We start from the raw sequence: 26720 nt of genomic DNA, 5'->3' as shown, positions 1-26720 counted from the left end.
GAAGAGATATATTCACCACCAGAGTCTGAACGAAAAATTTTAATATTTGTGCCAAATTGATTTTGAATCATAACTGTAAAATTTTTATATATTTGCAATAGTTCAGACCGGTTGTTCATAAAATATATCCAGGTAAAACGAGAATAGTCATCCACAAAGATCACATAGTATCGATTACCAATACGTGTAGAAATAGGAGCAGGACCCCAAACATCAGAATGAATTAAATCAAAAGCAGCATGAGAGACAGAGTTACTAGCAGGAAAAGGTTGAGTAGTATGTTTAGCAAGTTTGCAACCCATACAACTAAGATTATTGGAAACAGAAAATTTGCCTAATACACCACGACGAACTAAAACATTAAGATGTTCGAAAGAAAGGTGACCTAAGCGACGATGCCATAAAGTAGAGCTAGAGATGGTTGAAGTAGTGGTGGCGTTAACAGAGTTATGGTTGGATGGTAGATGCAGATGATCCATGTAGTACAAGCCATCACGCCTATGGCCCTGTCCAATCAAAGTCCCTGTTCGACGATCCTGAACACGACAAGAAGATGAGTCAAATGTAACTGTACAATCATGATCAGTAATTTGGCTAACAGATAAAAGATTTAAAGAAAGTTTTGGTATGTGTAAAACAGAGGGCACATAAAATTTGGCAGAATTACCAATGGTAGGTGATAATGTACCATAATGAGTAACAGGAAGTGGTGTACCATCAGCAGTAAAAATATTGAGCGGAGAAGACAATAGGGAAGGTGAAGAAAGTAATGAATCATGTGGAGTCATATGAAAAGAAGCACCTGAGTCTAGAACCCAGGAATTCTTAGAATTACCTCCAAAGCTAGGTGTTGAAAGGGAACCAAAACCTGGTGGTGCTGATGATGTCTGAGGACTGGATTCTGGCTCTTTTGGAGTCGAGTTATTCAGATTGCTCTGTTGAAGTAGCTGCATTAGTTGAGGCCAGCTGAGTTGAGTAGAAGCAGTGTGATGTCCTACGTTGTTAGAAGAAGTATTGAAAGGATGCTCGATCTGCAAAGTAGAAGCAGCAGCAGGATAACCACGTGGAGAATGTCGTTGTTGATCAGCCCACTTCTTTTTCCTGCAATCTTGAATATGATGCCCCCAGAGTTGGCAATATTTGCATTGGATATTGCGTTTGTTCTTTCGAGGAACAAACGAATTAGTAGAACTCAAAGGCTCAGGAGGAACTTGATTGGGAGCAGCAAGTACAGTCGGTGTTGAAGGACTGGAGGAATGCAATACTCGAAGACGAGTTTCCTCTGCAATAAGCTCTGCAAGTGCAGCATCAATGGTGGGTAGCGGAGATCGATGAAGAAGTTGGCCTCGTAAGGCCTCGAACTCTGGCCGTAGACGCATAATAAATTGAAAAAGACGCTGTTGATCACGAATTTGCGTTTGTTTGGTAGCACAAGTGCAAGCCAAACAAGTCTGGCATAATGATTCGTCCATGATGGATAGTTGGCGCCACCGTGCTTGCATAAAGCTATAGAACTCCTGAATGGAGCGTTCACCTTGATGGGCCGATGTGATCTCTTGGAATTCAGCATATGATTGAGCATGGCTAGATTGCTCATATAGTTTTTGAAGATGAGCCCACATTTGCTGAGCTGTAGTGAAACTCACCAACTGCATTCTGATGTCAATTTCTACAGACGTGGATATAATTCCACGAGTACGTCTGTCAGCATTATTCCACTCTTTGAGTTTCTTCTCATCAGCAGGAGGGCTAGTGTCATTAATATGATCTGTTAAGTCTAGGGCATCAAGTAAAAGTTTTACAGACACCGACCACTCCCGGTAATTAGAACCAGATAATTTGACATCTAGTTGAGGAAATTGATTGGTAGAAGATGTCATAACTTAAATAAATAAAGAGAAGAGATAGAATGGACAAATCTGAAGAAGTGGCTTGCTAGAGACTCCTAGCAACTTGGTCAGACGTATGTCGAGATATGATGCGCAGCCACACAGACGTGATGATGACAATCGCAGCCCCAGTTAACCACTAGAACAGGATCGTGTCGTCCTCGGACGTGGTGCTGATCTGGACGAACAATTCGCCCTCTGAGGAGATGAGCAAAAAGTCGTCGAAAGAGAATAAAACCCTAGAAGGGCTCTGATACCATGAAACAAGAGATTTGAGAAATTTTCTGTATATTATTCATCTAAATCCATTCTCTTATATAGAGAGAGGAAAAGCTTTACATGGAAGTACAGGATTATATCCTGTTATACAAAGAAATAAATAATACTATCCTAATAAGAAAGTAATATAATACTATCCTAATAAGAAAGTAATATACATAGTAATATATATATATATATTATATATGGTAACATATATAATATATATATGGTATGTAATATATATGGTAACAACCGTGACTTCCAGCACTGCTAAACCTTGAGGGTAGTAGTTTTCGTTTCATTGAAAACTATACCATTTTACTAAGAAATAGCCTATCCCTTTTCAAATTGTATCCGGTTAATTCAATTTTTGCATGTTTAAAAATTTCGATTTCTACATTCACCTTGGTTACTTGAATTGCCTTCACCTTTTTAGATACTCATGAAGTGTCGTATGCTAGTTGACCTTGGGATTATGGTTATACTAGAGAGTATGGATCTTCTCATCTTCTTTGACATTCCTTGAAATTTCTTCTTGGCTCCTCTTATTGCCTATGTACGGTGATTTGATTGTTGAGTCTAGTTTGTTAAAGCTTTGAGCATATACATATGACTATAACTTACGATGGCACTATTGTTCTTAGACAGAGTTCACAACCTTGAGATTGAGATCTTTAGTTTGCCAATCTAGTTGGAGGTGTTGTTCATAGACAACGTTCGTCACCCTGAGTATTTCATTCCTAGATTTGATGTTCACCGCTCTTAGACAGTTAGCAACTTTGGAGGTGGTTTGTTGTTTCCCTCTAGAGTGAAACATGTTTTTTGGTCTTTGTGACCTAGTGAGCAAGCTTAGGCCAGGTCTCTATGATAGGGTGTGGTGGTTGTGTATATTTTGGACGATTTATTTGTCCGATTGATGCATAGTATCTCTATTTGAGTTATGCATGGCATTCAGGTAGTTATTTGGATTACAGTAGCGGGATCCCTTATTCAGTGATTTATGATATTCTGTTATGTATCATCTTGCTACCACAGTTGATGATCCTATTGTAATTATATATGACTTTCGTTTATAGTAGCAGTATCTCTTTGTTTGTTTATTCATGACATTATTCACTTATTATCCTGCTACTGTCGTTGATTATATTCTTTGCATTTAGTATCTTGCTTCATGTTTACAGTGGCGGCGTTAAAGCCTCTGTAGAGGCGGTTGTACAAGGACGGTTGTAACAACCGCCTCTACGGCGGAATCTGTTGGAGACATTTTAGAGGTGGTTTTAGAAACCCTCTTCTAAAATCCCGAAAAAAAAAATCTAAAATCTTTTTCCCCCCGACACTACTCCTAAAAAAACCCTTAACTAGATCTATTTCCCCCCAAAACTAGTCACCTCCTCTCCAACCCTCTCCTCCCAAAAAACCCTCCTCTCCAACCCTCTACTCCTAAAAAATCGGCCACCTCCTCCCCAGACCCCGGCGGTGATGACCGATTTCTTCCCGACGGCTACCGCACTCCTTCCACTCCCAGGCAGCGTCCGCTGAGGTGCCACGTCAGCTCCGGCGACCTCTCCCCGTCAAAGTTATCAGGTACGCCGCTCCCCTACCGCGCACCCCCCTACGACCTTTCTCCGGCAGCAGGCCAACTCCCCCGCCTGCGAGTGCCCCCCTGCCCCTCCCGTTCCACCCACGCAACCTACCCACCACCCCCCCCGCGCCCCTTGCCCTCCGCTTCATCCTGCAGCGCACCACCCCTCTCCAATCCCCCCACCGCTGCCCTTTCCCCCTCTGCCCTTCATCCTGGCAGCGCTCCCGCACCACCCCCCTCCCCCCGCGCAGTACGCGGCCCTTCCCCGCATCCTCTCTGCAGGGCCGCCGCGCCCTCCCCCGCCCTCTTCGGAGCCCCGCGCGACCATCCCCGCAGCCCTCCGCTAAGCCACTGTGGCCCTCCCTGCAACGTGGAACCCCCGCTCCCCCCCTGATCCGCCTTCTATGGTAGACGCCCCCCTCCATCCCGCCCCCCTTCCCCAGCGGCGCGTGGCACCACCCCGCACCCTCCCCTGCCACCGCGCCCCTCCCTGGCAGCAGGCCCAACCCCTCCCCGCAGGGCGCCACGCACCACCCCCGCACCCTCCCCTGCCACCGCGCCCCTCCCTGGCAGCAGGCCCAACCCCTCCCTGCAGGGCGCCGCGCACCACCCCCGCACCCTCCCCTGCCACCGCGCCCCTCCCTGGCAGCGGGCCCTCTCGGATGCTGGCGATGATGAGCCTGAGCTTGAATCTGATACTGAAATGGATGATTTTGATGCAGAGCGGAGCAAGGCGTTATTGCCGCGGAGAACCTTAGCTGTGAGCGCAGGTGCAGTAGCTGGTTCGCGCTAGAGTGCGTGACGGAGTTTTGATGATTCTCCTCTATTCTTTTGTTTGAATTTTCGTACAGTGCTAAATCTGCCAGGTACCTAGTTTGAAGAATTGAATCTTCTTTTCTATTTATTAATTATTATTCAGTCGAGAAGGAAATTGAAATTAAAATTGAAATTGAAATTCAATTGCAGCCTCTAGTGCGTAATATTCATTTGTGCAAATTAGTCCGATATCTTAGCTTTTATTCACTACTAGCAAGTTCTTTTAGTCAGCATGTTCTAATGTGTCGTACACCCAAAAGTAGGTGGGTGTAAATTCCGCATCATATGATGTCCAAATTTTCAAATTAGTCTAATCACCACTTTTATTCCGCATCATATGATGTCCCATATTTGAATGTACAAATATTTCTCTATTCTAATTGAATTCGTGCTGTTGTCAAGATGTTAGTGAAGTAACTTTTTATTTTGCATCCACATCGCAATAAAAGAAGAGAAGAAATGAGTTGCTCGGCATCATATGATTGATCAATTTTGTGTTTGGAACACTTGTTATATCTCATATGAAAGTCTCTTAACAATTCATTTTGTTCTATTATGTCGAGTTTATAAATTTTATATTGCACTATATTGAATGCAAATGATCTTTTTATTTTAGTTATTTTTCTATAATGGATAAAAGTTGGATGACCTAACCTCGAAATAGTGATGCATATAAAAATGGAGTCTTACAATTTCTAGAATTTGCATTTTGTAATGCATCCTATAGTAGCAAAATAATGTGTCCCTGTGTATGCTGTGTTAATTATTCATTACAAACATATGAGAATGTGAAGATACACTTGATATGTGATGGCTTTCTAAGGGGATATACTAGATGGATTTGCCATGGAGAAGACGCTTTATCTTTTAATTCCCCAATTAATACTGCCACGTCTTCTTCAGCTTCTCAGTCTTTACATATGCAAGAAGCTTTACAAGTGCAAGAGTGCATCCCTATTACCCAAAACTTTAGAAGATCAAATGACATGCATAGACTTTTACATGATGCTATTGGCTTAGCCGATGAACCAACTAATGAAACAAATATACCAACTAACGAATTTGATGAAGGGGCGAGCCCAGAACAATCTACAGAAGAACTTCGCATGGAACAATCTAATGAAGAGACTAATGGAAATCATGATTTTCATAAACTACTAAAAGATGCAAATGAAGAATTATATTCGGGATGTAAGACATTTTCAAAACTATCTTTTATACTCCATTTGTTCCATTTGAAATGTCTAAATGGTTGGTCAAGAGAATCATTTACTATGTTGCTAGAGATATTGGCTGATGCATTTCCTGAAGGTACTTCAATACCCCGTTCTTCATATGAAGCAAAAAAAATTATTAAGGCCTTAGGTCTTAGTTATGAAAAAATTCATTGTTGTCCAAATGATTGCATATTATTTCACGGTGAAAAAAAAAATCAGGAAGTGTGCGATGTGTGTGGGTCATCTCGTTGGAAAACTACTAGTACGGAAAACGATCACATTTCAAACAATGAAGAAAATACTTCTAACGCATCTGCCATACCAAAACAAAAGAGGAAGATTCCAGTAAAAGTTTTATATTATTTTCCTCTTGTACCAAGGCTGCAAAGACTTTTTGCCTCTATGAGAATATCAAATGATATGAGATGGCACAACGAGAGTCATAGGAAGGATGGGCTATCAAGACATCCTGCAGATGGTGAAGCGTGGAAAGCATTCGATGAACGATATGTAGATTTCTCCTCTGATTACCACAATGCGAGGCTTGCTCTTTGTAGTGATGGTTTCAATCCATTTCGAACAATGAGTACTACTTATAGTACATGGCCGGTTGTACTGATTACATATAATTTACCACCTTGGATTTGTATGAAACAATCATCTTTTATGTTAACGATGATTCTTCCGGGTGAAAAAGGTCCGGGAAATGATATTGATGTTTTTCTACAACCTTTAATTGAGGAATTAAAAAAATTATGGGAGGGCGTTGAGACGTATGATGCTTCAAGCCAACAAAATTTTCATATGCGGGCTGCGTTATTATGGACTATAAATGACTTTCCTGCATATGCAATTTTGTCTGGCTGGAGTACTAAAGGAAAGTTTGCATGTCCTTGTTTTGCGGAGCAAACACAATCTAGGTGGTTACGCCATGGAGGGAAGTATTGTTACATGGGTCTTCGTCGTTGTTTACCTGAGGGACATATATTTCGTTATCAAAAAGACTTGTTTGACGGCACAGAGGAGATAAGGAGTGCACTTATTCGGATAGCTGGTGTTGATATATTAAGGCAAATGCATGGCATGCAATTCAAATTTGGTAAACTACCTACAATAAATGACAAAGGAATAAATAGTAAGAGATCCAAAAAGAAAAGACAGACGAGAAATGATGACAATACAACAACAAGCGAATGTCTTTCTAGTTCAAAATCTAGTGGCGCATTGAGGTGGCGGAAAAAGAAAAGCATTTTCTTTGAATTACCATATTGGCAATATAATTTGTTGTGTCATAATGTAGATGTGATGCACATAGAGAAAAATGTGTTTGACAATTTTATTGGCACTTTATTGAATCTTGACAACAAAACAAAAGACAATTCAAAAGCACGATTAGATTTAGTAGAATTGGGCATTAGATCTGAACTCCATCCCCAGTTACTTGCTAATGGAAAGACAAGGTTACCTCCGGCTTGCTTCACGATGTCTAAAAAGGAAAAAAGAATTCTTTGTCAAGTTCTCAAGAATATTAAAACGCCCGATGGTTATGCTTCAAATATTTCAAGATGTGTGAATGTTATCGAGTGTAAGATTAGTGGTCTTAAAAGTCATGATTGTCATATTTTGATTGAGGATATACTACCATTGGCATTACGAGCATCAAGCCCATCTAAGGAAGTGATCTCGATCGCAATTGAATTGGTGTTTTTCTTTAAATCATTATGTTCGAAGGTGTTGGATGTGAATGAGCTTGACAAAATACAAAGCCGCATTACACTTACTCTTTGCCACATGGAAAGAATCTTTCTACCCACATTTTTCACCATTATGATTCACTTAATGATTCATTTAGTAGAAGAGGCAAGATTAGGTGGTCCGGTACAATATCGATGGATGTATTCTTCGGAGAGGTAAATATTAATTAATTACTTATTTCTTATTAATTTAATTATGCTTAATAAAGATATAAGCTGTCTTAACTTTTATATTCTCTATTATTTTAGGAACTTTGTACGAATGAAGTCATATGTACTTAATAGATCTCATCCTGAAGGGTCAATAGCTGAAGGATATATAGCCGAAGAATGCTTGACATTCTGTTCAAGATATCTAGATGGTGTTGAAACAAGATTTAATCGACCCATAAGGAATCCCGATCCACCTAAAAAGAGAACAGAAGGGTTATATTTATTTTCAGGGTAAATTGCACTGTTACCTCCTAAACTTTTGGCGAAGTTTCACTTTACCCCTCGAACTCCTAAAATGGACATCTAACCCCCTAAACTCTAATATTTCGTTCATGTTACCCCTTCCGTCATTTTTCTGTCAAGCTCTCCGTTAACCGGAAAATGACGGAAGGGGTAAAACGAATGAAATATTAAAGTTTAGGGTGTTAGATGTCTATTTAAGGAGTTTGGGGGGTTAAGTGAAACTCGCTAAAAGTTCAGGAGGTAGTAGTGCAATTTACTCCGTAAGGGATTCTTGACTATAAATTAATTTATTATAATATGTTACTTATGAATTGACTATTAATCCTCAAGTTAGTGATCATGCTTGATTTTGAATTTATATATATTTTTAATCCTAAAATAAATCATACCATGATTTATCCTATATTTTATTGTAATAAAATAAAAGTGAAAGAAATGAATTAGAATGGCTTAAATATAAAAAAATGAGCGATACTAACTACCTACGATGCTCGAACACTCTACAATCCTGGTGTACTCGCTAATATGGTTGATTTACAATAGGTGTCCTCACTCGGATATAGAGATTTTAATTCTCAGTTAGTTTTCTATAGTACTCGTTTGTCCCTTTTATCTTTAGAAGCATTGTTCTATAAAATATACTTAAATAAAATTTTTGTACTTCATTTCAGCCAATTAGAAATTTTTAATTTAAAAATATAAAAATAATTTATAGTAAAAATTAGGGTAAATTATATTGTTACCCCCTGAACTTTTGGCGAGTTTCACTTAGCCCCCCAGACTCCTAAAATAGACATCTAACGCCCTAAACTCTAATATTTCATTTGTTTTACCCCTTCCATCAGTTTATGGTTAACGGAGCTTGATGGAAAACTGACGGAAGGGGTAACATGAACGAAATATTAGAGTTTGGGGGGTTAGATGTCCATTTTAGAAGTTCGAGAGATAAAGTGAAACTTCGCCAAAAGTTCAGAGGGTAACAATGCAATTTGCCCTTTATTTTCAAGTGCTGGTACTCTTTGGAAAGATTGAAAATATTATACTGGATGAAAAATCATGGGTTCAAGCACATCGTTAAAGCTTAAAGAAGAGAAGGCCAACCAGGAGAAGTAGAAAAGCTTAAAGAAGAAATGCAAGAGATGCGAGATGAATTGCATCGACTTAAAACACTATTTTCGGATACAATATTGCTCAATTCTAGAGTAAGCTAAAATTTTATCCTCAACAAATTTTATTGATTTTTTCATATAATTAATAATTTCTATATTATTTTATTCTTTTAGGTGGTTGTGGGCAATAATAATTTGATTGATGTACTTTCTCCGAACAATCATTCATCGAATGCGAGTCACGAGCCTACAAATGGAGGACATAAAAAAAGTAATTAAGTTTTTGTAAACAATTGACAACTCAAGTGTTTAGTTTTGGAAGTGTTTAAACTTTTTATTATCTACATTGCTACTTTCTATACTAGATATTGAATGAGGACATGTTTTGGATTATACAATATCTTGAATGATGAATTTTTTGTGAATGTCAACTTTTTTTCGCATTGAAAATTATTTTGCTTGTGTTACTAATGTATGTTGTAAATTAAATGTTAAGTTTGATGTGCATTATTATTTGAGTAATATGTTTGTCAATGAAATTGTAATGTTATGTGCAACAAATAATTATTTAATTAAAATTTTTCATGCTATTTCTTACGAACTGCCTCTAAGTATTATGAGTTTGCTTACCTATAGAGGCAGTAGCAACCGCCTCTAAAGAGCAAACCGTCTCTAAATAAAATAGTAGAGGCGGTTTTGCTTAGCGGCGGTTAGCGGCGGTTTAAACCAACTCTGTAAAATAATAAAATTAAAGGTGGTTTAAATCGCCTCTATGGTACGACATTAATAGCGGCAGTTTAAACTGCCTCTATGTTATTAGAAAATAAAAATTGAATTATAAAAAAATTAATAAAAAATTATATTGAGGTAGTTCAAACCGCCCCTACTGGACCGCCTCTATTATTCCTCGGCGGCCGGTCAAACTGCCTCTACATTCGTAGAGGCGCTGTCTACGCCCGCGGTTTAGAGGCGGTCGTTGGAACCGCCTCTACAATTCGTAGAGGCGGTTTAAACCGACTCTACAAGCAGTTTTTCCTGTAGTGGTTATTATGTATTACACTTTATGATATTATCTGTTATCTTTATACTACTATAATGGATTATTCTATATCTGTAGTTATTTTCTTATGGAAAAACTTCAAAACCCCCCTTGTGGTTTCGTAGTTTCTCACTTTGCCCCCCTGTGGCTTAAAATGTATCAATTTGCCCCCCTGTGGTTTCTTTTTTCTCTTTTCATATCAATTTCATTATTTTTTTTTCTTAAATCAGTTATAAAGTTAAAATCAAAGGGTACTAAAGTGAATATTTGATAAATCTAGATGGGTATCTAAAGTTTTTTGTATATAATTTAATTAAATATTAACGAAAAAGCTACCGAAAAGATAAAAATGAAACCACAGGGGGGCAATTTGATACATTTTAAACCACAGGGGGGCAAAGTGAGAAACTACGAAACCACAGGGGGGGTTTCTGAAGTTTTCCCTTTTCTTATTATACTCTTTTGTTGACCAATGAATGCGGCTTGCCTTCAGTGGCTGGTTGTCCATACTGAAAAATATATAAATATGTTCCTTATCCCACTCTTTTTACAAGTGTTGCTGACAGTGTGGATCAAGGCGCAGTGTAAGGACATGGTTAGTTAGCGCCTAATTAGCTTGTACTGTGGATCTCGGTTGCTAGTCCCAAATTTACTTTTATTCGTTATATTGTTATTATGTTGAGATTTTGTAGTATTGAGATTAGTTTGTGGTGTTGGATTTTCCTATTGTAAAATTCCTGGACTCTGGATTTTTTGATTAGTTGTGACTACTATGTTGATTCCTCCCTATTCATTGTAGTTGTATTATCTGTACTCCTACACTAGGCATGTAAAGGGGAGACTCTATCCGCATGGACAGAGAGAACTTTGTACGTGTGGCGGTTCGTGCGCATCTCTATGGTTTCAAAAAAAATTATACACTTTTCTACAAACTCTGTTTTCAAAATGGAATAATTTTTTTCAAAAATGTTTTCCAAAGAGGCCTAGGGTGTGACACCTTACTATAGAAAGTGAAGTGCTTTGTGCCTTTGTTTCTTTATTAGTTTTTGAGAAATTCTATTCATGCACGATATATAGCATTTCGTTTTTTTTTTTTTTGGTAAAAATGTATGAAGAGCCCCTCTACTGTAGGGCATTATGACATAGCCTCATTAACTTTCTTTTTCTCAATTAAGACCCACTCAACTTTTCAATTTTTCCATTTCAGTTTTTATACTTTAATTATTAAGTTAAAAATTTTATCAAATTTAATGACTGTGTTAGTTATTAACCATTGATTGACCTAATTTTATTTGTTGAAAAGTGATTAAAGTCATTAAATTTGACAAAATCACTAATGAATTTGACATAATGCCTAATTGATTTTGCTCGCAGTTGGTTTTCAAATTAAAAAGAACTTTTAGTTGAACTAAAATCTAAGTCAAAATCATTTTTCTGTAGCTGTTTATTTAATTAGAAGTCAATGGTTTTTGAACTATATATATAGTTATCCTACACGTTTATTTGCTTTTTTTTTTCTGACACTATAACAGAATTAGATATAAGGATACATTTTTGCGACACTTTTGTATAAGTGTCCTATTTATGTCAAAACTTTTTTAAAAAAATCTAACAAGGCCTAAATATAAAGCCCAATCCAGCCAAAAAAAAAAAGTTTCTCTATTCAACCAACCCCATCCAGCCCACTCGGCCCGATTAAAAGAAAAAAAAAATGATCACCATCTCCACTTCTCCTCCTCCGCCGCCGCAGCCGACGAGGTAGAGTTCCGGCGGCTGGAGTTCGGCCACGTGGATTTCGCAGTGGATTTCGCAGGGACCGTAAAGGACTACAATCGTCACGTGTCTCTCCGCTAGAGGTTACTGGAGGAATGGGTACCAAACATCGAGGCGGCCCCACATATTGCGACTCCACATATAACAACACTTTTAAGAAGTATTGGTAATTTAGCCAACAACATTTTTTTTAACCTATACCGATATTTAAAAGTGTTGCTGTACACCGTTTTTATTGTAGTGTGATAGAAAGATATTTTATATTTTTTTAAGAAATAAATTTAGCTAGAAATATAAAATAACTGAACTTCGAACTTGAAATCTCCTCACCAACCATCAAGCCCTTAGCCAACTATTTTTTCATTACCATTTGTTATATGAAAATTTTCATATTAGCAGATAACAGAGTGAAAAATGTTCCAATAATTAATTTTTCATTATCACTTTCTATCTCTTTAATTCTTCCGTAATTGACGTCATCACCACCAGGGCGAAGTCAATTATAGTGTTTAGAAAAAATAGAGTTATAAACGAATTTAATTTACAAGGAATCAAATAACGAAAGTGGTTATTTATGGCTGATAACAACTTCACCCCACTCTAATTTCGGTGAAACAAATATTCCCTAAAATTTAATTTTCCCTCCTCCAATGTATAAGCTAAGGTTATAATTTGATTGGAAGTTCATATTTACAGGCCGCAACTTGAATTTAAGAAACACATTTTGAATAAAGCCTACAGGCCAAGGCGCCATTCTCAGCCATGGTCTGAAGAAAGGTTTAAGAACCAGTTTCGTTTTGCCTGAATTCAATTTTCAATTCAGCCTTCTAAACAATATTGGAAAAGCGTGAATGGGAAGTTCTCATTCTACCCGTAAATCAGAGTTGGAATCGAACTCCCACATACCACAAACCAATAAACAGAAACATCCATTAATTCCAACTTTCTTTATGGAGTAAGAAAAGGCCAACAAATGGACTTCAATTCTGAGTAATTCTGATATGAAATGCCAAAATTTCTCAACAAGTAATGCCAAAAACTTAAGCTAATAATAATGATTTAAACAAGACCTTCAAAACATTAATTACTTGTGACACACCAAAAGTCCCACATCGGATGCGAATGGAGTTATGATAAGATATATAAGAGAACATAAACACTAGTAATAATAATTGGGCATAACCATTTTGGGCCGATGATTCGAGCCTAACGAGTTATTATTGCTAACGGGTCAGATCGTTACGTTTGGTATCAGAGCCAATCACCAGTCAGAAATGTGAGATGAGTCTCGACTGAGTAGGCTAAGCCAAGGTTGGGGAATGACAAGGTAAGCCATTGTCTAAATGATAAGGCTAGCGCAACAAGTCTCATATTACCTGGTGAGCTTGGGCTTGGTGTGGTGTGTGTGTTTGGGCTAATAGGGACGTCAGAAACTAAATGGAGGGGAGTTTGTGACACCCCAATAGTTCCACATCGAATAAGAATGGGTTTGTGATTAGATATATAAGAGACCATAGATACTAGTATTAATAATTGGGCTTAAATATTTTGGGCCGGTGATTTGGATCCAACAAGTTATTATTAATAGCGGGTCGGAGCGTTATATTACTTAATAGATAAAATAGATAAAATGGCTTTCACAACTTACTAATTAATTTACCATATGTTATAGAGGAGTAAAGCTAGAAACTATCAATAGTAGAGGAATATTGTTTACTACCAGATGTTATAGAGTAGTATTTAATCGAAGGGCTAGAAAGTACATAGTAAATACTATTTATCTACTATTGATATTATTCTAGGCAGACTTGTAATAGAGAATGTTAAGTGCTAATTCATAGGATGTAATAAAGAATGTTAAGTCTTTTCGTGTTACTTTGAAAGTATTTTATTCATTTATTTATTTATTCTTTGGAGCTCTCTAGAATCAAAGCAGGCCAATCTTTAGAAAGAGTTTCACAAATTTACACATATTTTGCCAATTCAATTCAAATCTATCCAGCTATTAATGTAAGACCAAAATAATCATGCAAAGTATTAGAAAACCTTCACCATTAATTATTATTTTGTGTAATTTATCCCTTGTGTAACATAAATTAATGCAAATAGAATTTGTTCACACAACTTGGAGAAAACAACCTGTGATGGAGAGTATGAAATAAGATACAAAAAATGAATAAATGTTGTCCTTGTTGTCATCAAATAAAGAGTCAAATACACGCTTAGACATTTTTTTTGTTACGTACTCAAGTGTCAAGGAATCGAACACACACACACAAACACACACACACACAATATTTTTATGCACATAGACAAATGCACACCTGTACGTAATAAGAAAACAAAGGACATGCTGCACTATGGCTAGCTTATTTCTCAAAAGCATGTAAAGAGTTTGGCAAACATCCATATTTATGGATGCACACGATCAATCACACATGTGCATGTATACACATAAACACACAATTAATATTTAGAGAGAGAGAGAGAGAGAGAGAGATGGTTTACCGTGCATGTACGTTTTGGTTTCCAACATTGGAGGAGATTTGTGCTTCAGAACCATCTAGCCTTCATACGCTTCTTATAATAAGGACAATGTTTTGGGTTGAAGTGAGAAGAGCGGTGGTTGAATTCTAACCTGTCCCATTGTAGCTTATCCCACCAGTCTTGCTCGCAGCTAATCTTCACAGCTCTCATTAAACAAGCCTCTGGCTGCCTGAAAAGAGGAAGTTTTCTGAGATTGAAACACCCCCTAAACTTGAGCTCTTCTAGGGACGGAGCACAAATGTTAGCCTTGTATATGTGCTGTAGCTTCGGAAGCTCTTGTAGATGGATGGACCTCAGTTTCGGAAGTAGCATTGGAGCAGCTCCTCTTTTATCTTTGCTATCATCATCAGATATGAATATTGCCGTTAGATCATTGCAATAACGGATGTTGATTGTTTCCAAGTCGTGTAACTCTGATAGTGAGGGAAATACATATTCTAGCCTCGTGCAAAACTCCAAGTGAATATGCTTCAGTTGCCCAATCCTTACTTGTTTACATAAAGCTTTAAGCCTCGGAAGGTGGCTGAGCCATATGCTTTCCAATTTCACCAGATCATGATCATCCACACTCACAGTTTCGAAGATAAACCTTATATTAGGGCACCTCTCAATGCGTAAACATTTGAGATCTCTGAATTTAATGTCCATGGTAAAATTAGATGTGTTGCTGTGAACGAATAAAGAATTAACAAATTCCATTATGTATCTAAATCCATGTACCTCTACTATTCGGGAATCATGACCTCCATCAACCTCTATGTGATTACTTAGGGGCATAGTAGGTGGCAACGAGTGATGTCGACGGTGATAACCTGTCATAGTGTTTGAAACATCTGCATAACATAATGCTAATGTTGTAGTAGCATTCGATCTGGTGGTAGTGCCACTATTAGTGCCTCTCCTAATAGCTGAAGAACCCTTGACATTCGATCTGGTGGTAGTGCCACTATTAGTGCCTCTCCTAATAGCTGAAGAACCCTTGACATGGATGTGGGAGCTAGATTTTTCTCTGCTTAAACCATAGAAGGCATAACCAAGTGACAAGAAGAGCCTAACATCCTTCACGACCACATGAGCATGGAATAGTCTCTGATCAGCATCATTAGTTCCCTTGGTTAACTCACTTTGTCTTTGATTTCGAAAGGAATCAAGGCACTGATCGACGTCGCGAGCACCGCTGCCCTTGTAGTTATCCAAGTACAACACATCTAGTTGTTGTGGTCCTTCATCGCGACAGGCTACTCTACGGAGTTGCTCGCATTTGAGGAGAAATAATTGCTTCAGTTGTGGGAGTTTGCTGATATCCACCGCTTTTATTGCGGTGCATGAAAGATCGAGCACCTCGAGCCCCTTCAATTCCTGCAGGTCTACGTTCTCCAACTTATGGCATCCTTGTAGGGAGAGCTTGGCGATCAGCTTAGAGCCACTGAGGTGGAAGGTCTTGAGGTTGGGCAAAGGAGCTGCTGCAGGGTTGACAAGCTCCACCTCTTTTAGTGATGCGCACCTTTGTAGGCTGATTGTTTCAATTGTTGTAGGGAGATTGAAGTTTAGATATTCTAACCCCTCGCAATTAGTGAGAATAAGCTCTTTGAGGTTGATTGCCATTGACAAGCTCCTTGACAAAAATTCGGTGTTGATGTGTTCTGTGAGATTGAGCTCCAGGAGATTAGGCATGAGCTCAAAGGCTTCCCCTGCTAGAAGAAACTTATTAGCATCTGAGTTGTATAAATTCAGGACCTGTAAGTCATAAAGAAGTCTCTCTGGTGCTGACGGATGAGAAGGATCAAGAGAAGTTACTTCACACCGCTCCAGCCTAAGCATTCTCAGGTTGCGAAGACGAAGGAATGAAGGATTTATAGGACTTACTAAACAGCCGAGAAGGTCCAACACTCGAACGTTGCTGAAATAGTCAAAGAAGTCGTTCGGTAGAGCTTCGTGTGTTTTCTCAAAATGCCCAAAAAAGGATGAAACGCCAGACAAGACTGAAGTGCAATATAATTTGGAGAAGAAATCCCATGGTTTTGGAATATTATTGTGAGGAGAGCGTACTGAGATCCAACCGTAACTCTCCTCATTCGATGATGATGGCGATGACGACTTTACCCAATCTTCCTGTGTGATAGAGTCGACCAATAAAGTTTTCGGGGGCAACGACAACAACTCAAACGCCCTTGGCGTCCAAGTGGAAAAGGCTTCCTGCCAATATTGCAGTTGTTGATCATTTACTATGGGTCCAATCAGCGCAGCTAGTGCTTTCCCAATCTCCCAAGCCGCATCATCCTCTTCTAAAGTTTCGTCGCACGCAAGATAGTTGGCAGCAGCTTCCCACGGCCGATCATTGGGTAGCACTGATCGATCAAATGCTCTACGCAACAACAGCAGGCAATACCAAAAGCAGCGGAGGACTACTTGCGGGGTGGTCCGCAAGCTCCCACCGCTGCTCTCCTCAATGTAACGGGCAATCTCGACAGCCTCTTTGTACACAAGATCAAGTGCAGCTTCTTTGTCTGGTGGCTGAATCATTACGGTCAAATCCGCACTCGCTGACGCGGCTTCCCTGCTAATATTCATTCCAGAGGTCCACATGACCGCATTACGGATCCACCGCCTTACGATAGGAATACCCAAATCATTAGGGTCAATTAATCCGGCATCCGCAATATTATTGCAAAGGATGAGCAGCACTCTACGACCCTCCACAGCTCTGTAGATCTCGTCTGCGACCTCCGAAAGCTGGTCTCTTGAGCTGAATTCCACACCCGAGAAGTCGTCGTCTTCGTCCGCTGCATCGAACGCGGCCTTCACGGAAGGAGATAGTAGATTCAGCTGCTCCACCACCGCCCTCTGGATTTCCCTGGGGTTCTGAAATGGTGCGGGCCGCACCACCCTGATCACTGTGTCAAACTCGCGCTTCTTCGACTCGACCGCCACCTCTCGGAGTAAGGCGATTGCCCCAACTCCGTTCCATGCCTCCACGTAGATCTTCTGAAAGAACCCACCGAGCAAGCTTCCAAGCACAAACAACTTTGCATTCTCGTATCCGAATGAATTGATACTCATGGCGATACCTAGGTTTTAATCATTCCATCTCTGAAGGGAATATTCACCGATCGAGTTAATTTGTACCTTCTTTTCTTTTATCTTAATAAATTATTCCTGCTACATAGGTACACTCCTTTTATGATTTATTCACAAAAAAAAAAAAAGTAGCAACGTACGTACGTAGAGTCGGGTAGCTCCTCCCCTACTAATAGTTAATATATCATATATAACTAGAGATGTCAATGGTATGGGTATTCGAAATTTTATCTAAATCCGAATTCGAATGAAACTGATATATTTTACGGATATGGATATCAAAAATAGAAATCCGACAGATATGAATTTTGATTGTATCCGATCCGAACCTGAACCCGAACCCGATCCGAACCCGAATTTATTTTGTATTTTATATATATATATAAATATATATATATATATATATATATATATATATATATATATATATATATATATATATATATATATATATATATGCATACATATTTTGTTTTTAAAGTATAATAGTTTAATCAAAATACCTATATATCAACTAGCAAAAACCTCTCTATCTCTTTCTCTCTTATTAGAGTTCCACATAGAATACCGAAAGTGAAGAGAAGTAAAGTGATTTTCAAACGTAAATACTTATTTTCGCTGTTTGGCTCATCATAATTTCACCTTCAATTGAAACACGAACACTCCAAAATGTCATAATTTACTTTGTCCTACACCAGGCCACAGTCAATTACAAAAAAACAAGTGAGGAAAAATTATAAAATAGTAACCAATAATCAATCTCCTATACCTTCAGCTTTTGCATCATTTACTTTCTGCGAAATAACCTGGGGAACTAAAATATTTTAGCTAAACAAATAGTGGAAAAAAAATAATTTTTACTTAAACTCTAGCTGATCCGAAAGTAGCGAAACAAACAGGCCCATAGTGCCATACTTTATCGAATATTTCTTATCTATTAATCACGTGTCATAATCAAAAGTCCTAATTAAACAAGCCTTAATTACTAATCATGTTTTAGAACTAAAATTTTCAGCAGCATTTCTACCAATTAATTATGCNCTAATTATTTGATTCTTTTTATAACCATGTACTGTAGAAAAAAAAAAGGATTATTTAATTTTATTAGATTGCTTGATGATTTCGACAAGCTAAATAGTTTTAATCACTATTTAGTACGTAAAATTAGACCAATTAGCAGTTAGTAATTAATAGAATTATCAAATTTAACAAAATTTTTAAATTAACTAAGTAGAAAAACTCAAATCAAAATGTTTATCAAAAAGTCTCAATCAAAAAAAAATAAAAGGCGAAGAGTCTATTTGAGAATGGTCTATATAGTTGGGGGGACTCCGTACATTTTCACCGGACAATAACCACATGTAAAATATACAAAGACTCCCTAAACTTTAACTTGTTTACGAAGAAAGCCTATTCCCCATGGACCGCTTTAATAAGCCAAGAACAACTAAATATTGAAAATTAGATGCTAATTAGACCAATTAGCAGTTAATTAGTAATTAAATACACCCCTCTCTTTTAACTAGAATTGGTTTATTAAGGCGGTCCACAGTGAGACCTCTCACGCGGTCTACGGGAATTGGCTTTTCTGGTGGACCGCGAGCACGTAATCGTTGAGCTGCATGATTTTGAGGAGGCAGGTACCGTCTTCGGCGTGAAAGAAACGGAAAACAAAAACTCAACTTTCCATGCAAATTCGTAAAATGTGTTTTCACGTAAAATAATTTTACGACCATATTTTTGGATAAGTTTTATGAGAAATCAAATGCACCTTAAAGTAACTTAATTTTATTTCTTTTCGCATAGTTTTGATTAAACTGTTTATGTTTTGCTTATAATTTTTCATTCTAAACGCGCATCGCAAGCGCAAATTTGAAGGTCTATATCTACGTCGACATTGTACTATAAAACAAAAAATTAAATAAACTACACTTGTGCAGTGCTAAATATGTTTTAGACACTTTATTAATTGCTCTATCAATTAAGAAAAATCAAAACTTAAACCTTTTCACATATTTCACTAATAAATATAATTAGATAAATCCAAATTTAAACCTTTTTGTAACCTTTCATATTTTCCGTTAATAAATAATTTTTTTTTTCACATTTTATAAAATCTTTTAAAACTTTTTCACTCACCTTTAAAATAATATTTATATATANTTGGTTCGATTTATATATATATATATATATATATATATAAGGAAAATTTTTATATCAAACTAGGGGTGAAATACGGATAGTTCGATTTTTTTTGAATTTTTTTTGTAAATGAACCTTTTTTTTTTCTCTAAATGAACTAAGCCAAATTAAAAAGAATAATAGAACAGTAGAACTGCACCAAAATTGTTCTGTCCGTTTGGTTAGACTTCAAACCTATGCCCTCATGTTTTATATTTATTCACTCATTTATTTATTTATATACATAAAGAAAAATGACCGAAAAAGATGACAGAGTTTGTAAATACAACTATTAATTTAGACTATCAAATAGAAAAAAGGTTAATTTTATACACGACCCTATAAACATACTGAATGTCAAATACATCCCGACAAAGATTAATTTTTATATATTGTTTCTGCAAAAGTTCTCATATTTTCAAATATATCCCTCTGGTTTGTTGCCGTTAGAAACCTGTTTTTATATTTTTAATTTTGTCATCACAAATATATCCCTCTAAAAGCCATAACAGTATAACATAAAGAGGTAAAAATATAAAAAATTAATCAACGTTAAGTGTTTAATCTATGGTTAACTAAATTTTTTTAACGAATTCTAATGATAGGGACATATTCGAATTCTATATACTTTTGTTTTAGGGTTTGCATTGGTATTAATTTTTACTTGCTGTTAATATTATTGTCCAAGTAAACGTAGACATTCAAAGCTTAAATAGAAATTTCAATATGATTAAAGTCAATAGTTATAGAAAACCTGGTTTGGTTTTCAGTGAATAGAAAATTTGGTTCAAATGTGAAAAAATATTACTTAACGGAACCCAAAAATAAGGAGGAAAGAAAAACCGGACCAAATCCAAAGAGAACCTGGCATGTAAAGATGGTTCAAAAGAATAAAAATTTTGGTTTTTTTTCAAGTGTATATGTATATCCCGGTTCAAAGGGGAGGAAATATTATTGGATTGAACCCAAGAATGAAGAGAAAAGAAAAAATCTGAGCGAACACAAAAGAAGAACCTATCAAGTGAGACTCACTCTCAAGAATGATGTAACGCCCCAGCCATTTTTTTTTTTTTTGCAATCAAATTTTCAAATCTCTTGATTTTATCATGATAAAATAGCATTGTTAAAAAAAAATTTAGAATCAAATATATGAATCCCCAACCGGTTTGAAGCCCTCCCCCTTGGGGGGTGCGTTGGGGGGCCACATACAATTTTTAAAATTTTTATTGCACATTGGTGCCCAACCTTTCCACTATTTTTATTTCGGTCCCTTTTTTTTTTTTTTTTTGCTATCAAATTTTCAAATGTATTGATTTTATCATAATAAAATAGCACTGTTAAAAGATATTTTAGAATTAATAATATTATCATACCGTCGCCTATTTAGCTTTTTTTTCAATGTCAATTAATTTTAGTCCCTAAACTTTGCATATTTTTCACTTAAGTCCTCAAAAAAAAAATTCAAAATTTTGAATTTAAATCCGAAATTAATCTTAAAATTAAAATTTTCAACTAATTAGTAATTCGAATTTTGAATTATAAATTTAATTTAAATTTAAACAAATGAAAACAACTAGGTTTGGACTATCAAATTGATTTATTATTTTTTATTTATTTCAGATGCTTTACTATATAAGAGTAGATATAAGATAATAGGCTATTAGCGAGCTGCATCTAATAAGAATTATGATAAGGCCTTTAGCAATATAATTGTATTTTATATATTAGGGTGTTCACATATTCAAATATAAATTAAGACTCTTAAAATTGTGATTATTTACTCATGATACTCGATTGATAATGTTAATGCTTTTTTAAAAAAAAAAAGTTTCAAAATTAATAAATTAGTGTCTTGAAATGAGAGAATTCAACTTTTGGCTTTTTTTCTCTTATATGATTTTTTGCTATTAGTTTTTTTCTCCAGTTAAATTATATTTTTTAGTTCATGTGAGTAATATTTTATTAATTCATATGTTATTAATTTTAATTATGAGCTACAGAATTTATTTTTTTTTCTAATATATAATATTATAATATTTATTTGGTAGTCGAATCGTTTTACAATGTAAAAAAAGATCTATTTTGATTTCGAATGTCTTTTGATTAGTCTTATTTTTTGTGCTTCTGATAATTACCTACTGATTTCTTCACTAATTTAAAATTAGAAATCAAATACTTTATTAGGTGTATATGTGACGATAAAAATTAACGAGGGCACAATTTGAAGACGTTGCCGCCAAGATTACTGAAACACATCTTCTACTTGTCTAAGTCTTAGTTTTAGTTTATTAATTTTTTTTGTTTGATCTTATTTCATTGATGGATAATTATTGATAGATATTAATAGTATTATATTTAATGTTAGATACTAATTTCTTTGATGTGATCAACCCAGTAAAAATAGGTATTTTATTTTAATTTTATACAATAAAAGTATTTTATGTATTATGTGATAAATGTATAAAATGGGCCTCCACAAAGCCTGATGGGTATTCTGCATTGGGCTCCGGCTTGGGCTTGGGCTTGGGCCGGGCCTTAATTTTCAGAAAAAAATAGATAAAAGCCCGACCCGAAGGCCAATATTTTCTTTTGGGCTAGGCTTGGGCATAGTATTACCTGACCCAAGCGTGCCCAGTTCCATCCCAAACTGTAATGAGTTTTTATTTTATTTTAAACTGATTTATTTATTTTACTTATTAGGTTTAAATATTTTTAGAAAAAACTTTAATTTCGTTCTTTAATTTATTCTTTAATTTTTAATTATTCAATACTGAGATAAATAATATTTAAAAATATTAATGCATAATCGAAAAAAAAGTAATTAATGTTAATAGTTATAATAATTTACTGTTATATTGTCTTCCCGCCGCATCGCGCGGGACCCCTTAACTAGTATATAGTATATATTATATTATAATGTTTGTTCAAGCATACAGTCTAACAAATTCTTTTAATTACATATCATATTAGAATGTTATTTCTGTCCTTCTGAGCTTGATTTAATATTTGAATAGTTACCTTGTATTATTAGGAGTTTTTTTTTTCTTTTTGCAGTCATATGATTGTGTTATTTAAGGGGCTTAATCACTATTGAATAAAAATGAGCCTTAAACCGCAAATACAATAACCAATGATATAATCAGAAAAATAACGAAACATCAAACGATAAGTAATAAGAATATGTAAGAAATTAAATATGTACGTACCCGAATGACTAAATGTGTATTTGTGCGTTAAAGAGGAAGAGCACCAGAGAGAACCCGAATGACCAAATGTCTATCTATGCGTCAAGAAGAAAGAGCACCATACAGATCCAATAGCTGGTTGCCTATCCAGGTGAATATCCAACATTGTATCTTTCTACCACTTTCAAAAGCATTCCTTCATGCACTCATTCACTCAACTCGGTTTCAGCAGATCCATAGTATAGATCTTAATTGCCATATGAGAGAATTCTAAAGACTTTCAACTTGCTAAAGGAACAACAAGAACAGAATGTATTTATAGGCAGGTAGGAGGAAAAAAAGAAAAAAAAGAACAAAAATCTTATTCTTTGCTTGTTATGTTGGAAAGGAACATCTAAAGCATGCAAACTATAGATGCATGTAGGGATAGGGATGGATTTAGTAATTACATACCAAATTTATTTCCTGCTTTTAACTTTTTATACAAATAATATTTTTGCCTTAAATAACACTATCATATGTTAGCAATTTCGCATACTAATAGATGGAAGTAGAAGCTTTGCCTACAGAAGTATCATTTTTTACTTGTCACTTTAGAGAAAAACCTATTTTAAAGCTAACAAAAGATGTAGAGTTTGGAATTCTTTGATTTACATAGTATTTGACTAATTAATCTCAAAATAAATTGGTTGCTAACCCATGCGCGTTGCACGCCGATATTTTTTAAATTTTATTTTTTAAAAAATAGTAAATTAATTTTGAGAAAACTAATTTGTTTTCTAAATATTTAAAATAAAATTAAAATCTAATTATTTTCAGAGATAATTAAGGTTAAACAAGATTATATATATATTAGATGTAGCTATAGATAGATATATAGGTTGCTTGCTAGCCCAAATTTCATTTATATGTTTAACTCTTCTCTATGTAGCTTAAACATTTTTAATTATAAAAAAAATATAATTATCTTAAATGAGATTGCTACATGTTAATAATTCCGATTGCCGCTTGGACTAGAAGTTTTGGCAACAAAAGCATAATTTTTTGCTTGCTAATTTGTTTCTATAGATAGACATACTAATTATATACAATTTACTTTTATAATCGTGAAACTAATTCTTTTTTCAAGTTTTGCTGTGTTTTCGGTAGAAAGTTAATGACATAAAAACTAAAGTTTCCCATAGTTAATATTTTATTATTTTTTCTCACTTTTGATTTTCATAATTGACTTTGCCCCAAAGTAGGTCAAAGTCAATTAGGGTACTTTGAAAATTTTGAGTTTCGACTGAAGGTGGAGTTATAGTAAACAAAACAACATAAGTGAACATTTATGGTAAAAATGAATTCACTGCTCTCCACTTTTGGTGAGACGGACAGACTTCAATGGTCTATAATTTGGCTTGCCACTTGGTGAAATCAGAAATTTAAGCTACGAAACTTTGATCCTTTACTTGCCACTTTAAGAGGGAATTAATTCTAAAGCAAATTAAAGGTGTACGGCTCGAAATTCTTTGCTTCTTTATCCTTAGGTTGATTAATTAGTACATGTATATACCTCTACTAAGGAATCTTCCTGTACCAATGCACATGCACAAGGTGCACTAATTGTTCCTATTTTTAACTCTTTTTCATTACAATTACAGAAGCTACAATACTTGTCTTGCTCACTTTTACCTCAAAATTGTACACATAATTAGATGAGATTCTCAGCCAGGAAGCTTCACCGACTGTCCCTAAAGTAAGTGGCAAAGGGCTTGGTGGTTGGTACCTGAGATCCCAAGTTCGAATCTTAGTTGATTCATATTTCCAGCTAAGTTTATTTCTTAATGAAATAAACGAAGCGGGTAGCGTGCTACCTATCTCTCTCTCAAAAAAAAAAANCAATTTGTGCATTCCATTGAAGCAACAAGCATGCATTCCATTGTAGAAGTTCACCACTCCAACAAATTAAATTAAAGATATTTGCAGCTACAAATAGATTTACTGAGTGCATACCAAATTCATTTTCTAGTTTCAATCTTTTATGCAAATAATATTACTGCCTTAAATAAGATTATCATATGTTAACAATTTGGCATGCTGGTGGGCAAAAGTAGAAGGTCTGCCTACACAAGTATCATTCTTTACTTGCCACTTTGGAAAAGAACACATTTTAAAGCATATTAAAGAAGTAGAGTTTGGGATTCTTTGATTTGCAATATTGGATCAATTAATTTTAAAATAAACTAGTCTCTAACTCGTGCGTTGCACATATATAATTTTAAAATAGTAATTAATTTTTTAAACAATAAATTTATTTTATAAAAATTTATAAAAAATTAAAAATCTAATTATTTTTAGAGATAATTTAATTAAAGAAGGTTGGATAAGACTATGTTGATTGTCGCCCAATTTTTTTTCCCACTATTTTCAGCTCCTTATACAGTAGTTTAAACCTTTTTAATTATAAATAATATAATTGCCTCAAATCATATTGCCATAAGTCAATAATTTCGATTGTCACTGGTGGAAGCAAAAACTTTGGCAACATAAGCATAATTCTTTACTCGCCACTTTGGTACTGAACCCATTTTAAAGCAAATTAAAGATAAAGAATTGGAGACTCTGTCTTGATAACTTGTGCGTTGCACACAGATATTTTAAAAATAATAAACTAATTTGAAGAAAACTAATTTATTTCATAAAACTTTGTAACAAATTTAAAACCTAATTATTTTCAGAGATAATTTAATTAAAGAAGGTTGGATAAGACTATGTTGATGGCTAGCCCAATTTTTCTCTGCTATTTTTAACTCTTTCTATTCTAGTTTTAACCTTTTTAATTATAAAAAATATAATTGTTTTAAATTAGATTGCCACATATCAAAAATTTCGACAGTCGCTGGGTGAAAGCAGAAGCTTCGACTACAAAAGCATAATTCTTTGCTCGCCACTTTGGTAAGGAACACATTTTAAAGCATATTAAAGACCTATGTTGGAGACTCTTTGTTACGATAATTTTGGGTTGATCAGTTTCAAACTGAACTAGTCGTTAAACTGTATGTTACAAATAAATAATATTATTGTTTTAATTCATATTGCAATGTGTCCATAATTTGGATTGCTATTCGGCAAAAGTAGATGATTCTGTTACGAAAGATGATTCTTAACTTGTCACTTTGGAAGCGAACATATTTTAAAACAAGTTAAAGGCATAGCGTTGGGGCTTCTTTGCTTCAATATTTTGGGTTGATTAATTTCAAAATAAGCATCTCATTAACCCATGTATTGCACACTAGTATTTTTTTATTGAAAAGATAATAAATTAGTTAAAAAAAACAATCTATTTTATGAAAATTTATGAGAAATTAGGGCTTAAGTATTTACATAAATAAGTTTTTTAAATATGATTGGGTAAGATCATGCAGTAGATATTATCACAAACAGAAATACTGATTACATAGCAAATTTGTTTATTACTTTTAACTCTCTTCATAATAGTTTGAAACTGTTTTAATTATAAAATGATATTATTGACGAAAACAAGATTGCCTAAGTGTCAATAATTAATATCGAAGCATAAGATAATCTTACACCACCTAATGATTTTAGGCTACGCGTACGATTAGCCTTGAGAAGGATGTCATGGTCTGAAAATGGAGTCTGTGATGTCCTATCTGGTCTAAATATTATGGTCCGATGATTTTGACTAACGAGTTATTAGTGTTAGTGGGTTGAATCATTAAAAGTCCAAATTGTTGAATTCTGATATCAATTGTAAAAGTATTATAGCTGCTAAATTAACAAAAGGCAGAGGAAATTAATGTGAGTTCACAATGACAATCATATGCATG

General features: G+C 35.4%; 3 protein-coding genes across 5 annotated transcripts; 1 reads left to right on the top strand and 2 right to left on the bottom strand.

The window, feature by feature from the left end:
• On the bottom strand, positions 3699 to 4157 carry LOC109712608 (chromatin target of PRMT1 protein-like). Its single transcript, XM_020236301.1, has one exon. The coding sequence runs from the start codon at positions 4155 to 4157 to the stop codon at positions 3699 to 3701; it is 459 nt and encodes a 152-aa protein (XP_020091890.1).
• On the top strand, positions 6168 to 7967 carry LOC109712543. The gene is made up of 2 exons (XM_020236181.1): positions 6168 to 7675; positions 7769 to 7967. The coding sequence occupies exons 1-2, from the start codon at positions 6168 to 6170 to the stop codon at positions 7965 to 7967; spliced, it is 1707 nt and encodes a 568-aa protein (XP_020091770.1).
• LOC109707875 lies at positions 14070 to 23159 on the bottom strand. Of its 3 annotated transcripts, none has more exons than XM_020229411.1 (2): positions 22909 to 23159; positions 14070 to 17602 (listed from the first exon to the last, which is right to left on the bottom strand). In XM_020229411.1, the coding sequence occupies exon 2, from the start codon at positions 17501 to 17503 to the stop codon at positions 14450 to 14452; it is 3054 nt and encodes a 1017-aa protein (XP_020085000.1). In that variant the 5' UTR covers positions 17504 to 17602; positions 22909 to 23159; the 3' UTR covers positions 14070 to 14449. The 3 variants fall into 3 exon arrangements, with proteins under 3 accessions (XP_020085000.1, XP_020084992.1, XP_020085007.1); XM_020229403.1 differs by having other exon boundaries at positions 14070 to 17599; XM_020229418.1 differs by having other exon boundaries at positions 14070 to 17533.

This window comes from Ananas comosus, linkage group 1, assembly GCF_001540865.1.
Source record: "Ananas comosus cultivar F153 linkage group 1, ASM154086v1, whole genome shotgun sequence".
Taxonomy (NCBI): domain Eukaryota; kingdom Viridiplantae; phylum Streptophyta; class Magnoliopsida; order Poales; family Bromeliaceae; genus Ananas; species Ananas comosus.
Note: the sequence above shows the minus strand (reverse complement) of the source record. Positions and strands in the feature narration are given on the sequence as shown.

Bases quoted from the DNA above. Each gene is read 5' to 3' on its own strand.
- LOC109712608 (XM_020236301.1), bottom strand. From the start codon at position 4,157: ATGGAGGGGGGCGTCTACCATAGAAGGCGGATCAGGGGGGGAGCGGGG.
- LOC109712543 (XM_020236181.1), top strand. From the start codon at position 6,168: ATGAGAATATCAAATGATATGAGATGGCACAACGAGAGTCATAGGAAG. The intron at 7,676-7,768 runs GTAAATATTAAT...CTATTATTTTAG, and splicing joins TGGATGTATTCTTCGGAGAG to GAACTTTGTACGAATGAAGT.
- LOC109707875 (XM_020229411.1), bottom strand. From the start codon at position 17,503: ATGAGTATCAATTCATTCGGATACGAGAATGCAAAGTTGTTTGTGCTT.